This window comes from Pygoscelis adeliae, unplaced genomic scaffold (assembly GCF_000699105.1).
Source record: "Pygoscelis adeliae isolate BGI_AS28 unplaced genomic scaffold, ASM69910v1 Scaffold71, whole genome shotgun sequence".
Classification (NCBI taxonomy): Eukaryota; Metazoa; Chordata; class Aves; order Sphenisciformes; family Spheniscidae; genus Pygoscelis; species Pygoscelis adeliae.
Window position 1 is genome coordinate 13,182,248 of NW_008824356.1, and position 4,020 is coordinate 13,186,267.

At 41.1% G+C, this 4,020-nt stretch overlaps 1 protein-coding gene across 1 annotated transcript in view; it reads right to left on the reverse strand.

Annotated features, from left to right (window-relative positions):
* The window catches only part of CCDC88C (coiled-coil domain containing 88C), a 101,903-nt gene that overhangs the window by 27,679 nt on the left and 70,204 nt on the right, over positions 1 to 4,020 (reverse strand). The window contains exons 15-16 of the mRNA XM_009319527.1: positions 1,664 to 1,801; positions 3 to 222 (exon numbers count right to left, since the gene is read on the reverse strand). Of these exons, the coding sequence (XP_009317802.1) occupies positions 3 to 222; positions 1,664 to 1,801 (358 nt within the window). The remainder of the gene's footprint in view (positions 1 to 2; positions 223 to 1,663; positions 1,802 to 4,020) is intronic.

A 4,020-nucleotide genomic window follows, 5' to 3' on the forward strand; every position in this document is an offset into this window, starting at 1 on the left:
TCTTTCCACTTTTTCTTTAACCTGGTCAAAATCCTTTTGCAATTGTTTCTTCTCAAATTCCAGCTTGCTCAGTTTGGTACTAGTCTCTGTAACTGTTTCATGAAGGATCTTGTTCTCTTTTTCAATATCTTTTACTCTTGCCTCGCTGCTCACTTGAGATCTTTGTCTCAGGGATAAGACCACTTGATTAAGGTGGTCATTTTCTTGTTTAAGGTCCTTTATCTACATAAACAATGAAAAATTCATGCAAATGTTACACATCTACCTTACAATGTGCAGTATAAATTAGCCCTGAAGCAGACAGGACAAAACCACGTCCATTTAATCCAAGACAAATTCCTCAACAGGTTTCCGTGACTAAAACCAACAACATAAATATATGAAAAAAATTATTACCTCTGGCAATGTGGGATTCTAACAAGTTAAAAATGGTGCTATATTCCTCCTACCAGCTAAGAAGGTGGAAGCAGAGGGAGAAAGTGGATAAATGACCTTCAGAGAACGCCATGGAGAGGATGCTTTAAGAATCATTCCTAATAAAGGCTATCTTTCTGTTTAGGTTTACATTCACATCTTTGGGATCCAAAGATACAAATTCTCTCTGATAAGGCATCAGAAACCACAAAATATTTGAAAATTTATAGCAGTTAGATCTCATTAAGGACACACTTTCTGTAAAAACAGTACACTTACCCCACTGGCCAAATTTCAGCTGAAGCAATTGTGATTTAGACTGCAATTTGCATTTGATTCTTATCTAGACAACATCCACAGAAATAAAAAATTACTTATACCTGAAAAAAACAGAATCTGCCCTTTTCTGACGATTGGGGATACTTCTGTTTTTACTTCCTGCCCTACCTGTGAAGCATTCATTAATTCTTACCACAAAAAGCCTGTATGTGTTCTAACTGAAATGTAGGACTTTGGTGGTAAAGTGCAGTTTCCCAGTTAGAAGTCTGGGTAAGAATCCTTCAAGATGAAAAGCCCTACACAAGTAAGACATTTTGTTATTAATCTTCATCCCACAAATCTTGGGAATAAATTTTAATACAGGTTGAAAATATATAGACCAGCCTCCAATGATCTGTGTCTGTATCTTCTTTGCTAGTCAAATTAATACAGATGATACCTTGCACGAACCTGTAATAGGATAGTTTCAAGGCATTGTACATGAACTGCAATACAGTAGTAAAAGCTGAAGGGCATTTAAAATACCAATTCAGAAGACAAATGCTGTCTCAGCATCTTTTTAAAAATAGAGCAAAAAAAGTTGGATGTCTAAGAAAACCCAACCAAACCGATCAGGACATACAGCTGGCAGAAGACCAATCTTCTGCAATAAAATGGGGTTATATTTGCACATCCTAAAAGCAGGTGGTATCCCACTTAGTAAGATCCAGGGCTTTTCTCCCCCAAAGAGGGAAGGTCTGTCCTTACAACAGCCTGAAGATCCCTCTATGGTTACAGGAGCAGTAGCTACCAAAACATGCTGGGTTTTTTTGCTCAAAGAAACCTTTTACCTACATTTGAACAAATTCAACCTGCACTTAATAGCTCTCAAATTGCCCTATCTCCCCAAGAGAACCAGATGCTCTAAATGGCATCAGTAAATTACCATTACTGAGCATATACTTTTATATTACATTTGTGAAGTTTGCACCTGTCTGTCTTTGTCAGCTTTTAGAGTCTCCATGATGACTCGTAGCTGTTCCTTATCTTTTATCAGCTCCTCGCTCAAGGTCTCCAGATCTTGATTACTTTGCTTCTCTTTTTCAATTTGATTTTGCAACTTCTCAATCTGTGTGGAGAGAACACACCAAAACACATCAGCCACAGCTTGACACAATGACTGTTTGCACTTTATATTATTTTGAAGACCAGAGAGGAATGAGATGGGGACTATGGCTGAAAGATGTAATCCTTCCCTTCTGCAGCTTGCCAGTCTCAGAGGAGGAAATGGACTGTTTTGTTTTTCTCACAGAGCCAAGAATCTCCTTCATGCCTATTAAGATTAGAGCATATAAGGTACAGCAGCAAGAAATGCTTCACCTGCCTGCATGCCCTGTTGTGCTCCTGTCATCAGTGATTAAGTTTCTGGTGCTCACCTTTCTGAGGGACTTGCCTCCTCCTAGCCTCTCCATCACTGATGGCCTTAATCTATCAGTGAATGTGGAGAAAGTTAAGCCAACTCAGTGAGCAACAGAATTTAAAAAAAAAAAAAAATCAGGAACAGAGGAAAAGCACCAGAGTTTCCAAGATTACCTTCCCTCTCCCCGTGCTCTGTTGGCCCTCCGTTTTCCCCAGCAGGGGACAATACTGGATTTGAAAGATTTGTGAATAAGATCCCAGTCCCACAATGAATGTCTTCTTACTCCCTCCTTATGAAAGTCGTACTCATAATGCACTAAGCATTGAAAAGCAGTAGCTCTTCAGTATTTAGAAGCAAGGGGTTCAGAGAGCTAGGCTCCCGAAATCAGGAAGTATTCTTTTTTATGCTTATAAAGCTTTGTGAGCACCTACAGCTCTGCACAAGTATCAACTCATTTTTTTGTGTTGGTATTATGAACTTTGCCAACAGTGAAAATGTAAATGAAAAAGGTATTAACAATAATTCTTACAAGTGGGAAATAGCTGGAGGCTGGGCTCTGCCTATGTCAACATGTGCCTCATTACAGGAAGCGTTTAAACAAGCAAGGGCTGCCCAGATTGGAGATAAGAAGGGCTTAACAGTTACAAATGTAACCATGTTAAGGTTCATTGGTCTCAAAGGAGCTGTTCAGAGAAAGCTGGAACATAAACTCAGTAACTCAGCAATAGCTGGTCTTTGTTAGCACTTCACAGAAAACTGGAGGCAAGTAAGAAACTACTGTTTACAGCTTGTTTCAGTCCAAGTTAGGAACGCAGAGAAAACAGATAGGTACCTGGGCTGCTGTTACTTGACTGTGCCTGAAAGGAGGGTTTTCTATTATTAGCTCCTGTGAAAACCTTGCAAGAAAGGAAAAGATATATACATGACTTTTCCTTCCTATCACCTCCTCTTGTACTACCTGAATAATCCTGTTCCAGCTACAAGATCCTTCCAAGCACTAGACCAGTAGGCAGCCAAGCATACTCAGACAATTTTTGAAAGTCTCAGAGAGAGGATGAAATCTGAATCCAGTTAAATTACTTTAGGGAGGCAAGATTTCACTATGGGTATCAGGAAAGTTACAAAAAAACATAGGCATACAACATTTGAGAAAAAGACTTCTTTATCTCTTGTCCTGTGTCTTTATACGTGCTTGTCTTTAACAGTCCTTAAGAACTGTTGACCTCTCCTCTGTCTACTGTAGAAACCATCCTGCAATGGATCAGAGACACTTCCCCTATTATCCCCCTTTCCCCTAGCACACCCCTTGTGGACATGCATACCCTCTAATAAAGGGAACACGTGTGAGAGAAACACAAAAGCACGTTAGAGGAAGAGAAGATTAAAAAAAATTTCAAACATCTCAAACCTAGCGGCCTTCTATGATGGAGTGACTACATCAGTGCGCAATGGAAGAGCTACAGATGTCGTCTATCTGGATTTCTGTAAGGCCTTTGACACGGTTCCCCCACACCATCCTCCTCTCTAAACTGGAGAGGTATGGATTGGATGGGTGGACTGTGCGGTGGGTGAGGAATTGCTTGGATGGTCACATCCAGAGACTACTGGTCAACGGCTCAATGTCCAGATGGAGACTGGTGACGAGTGGCGTTCCACAGGGGTCCATACTGCGACAAGTACTGTTTAGTATCTTCTCAGTGACAGACAGTGCGATCAAGTGCACCCTCAGCAAGTTTGCAGATGACACCAAGCTGAGTGGTGCAGTCAACACGCCAGAGGGACAGGATGCCATCCAGAGGGACCTGGACAACCTTGAGAAGTGGGCCCCTGTGAACCTCATGAGGTTTAACAAGGCCAAGTGCAAGGTCCTGCACCTGGGTCAGGGCAACCCCCAGTATCAGTACAGGCTGGGGGATGAAGGGATTGAG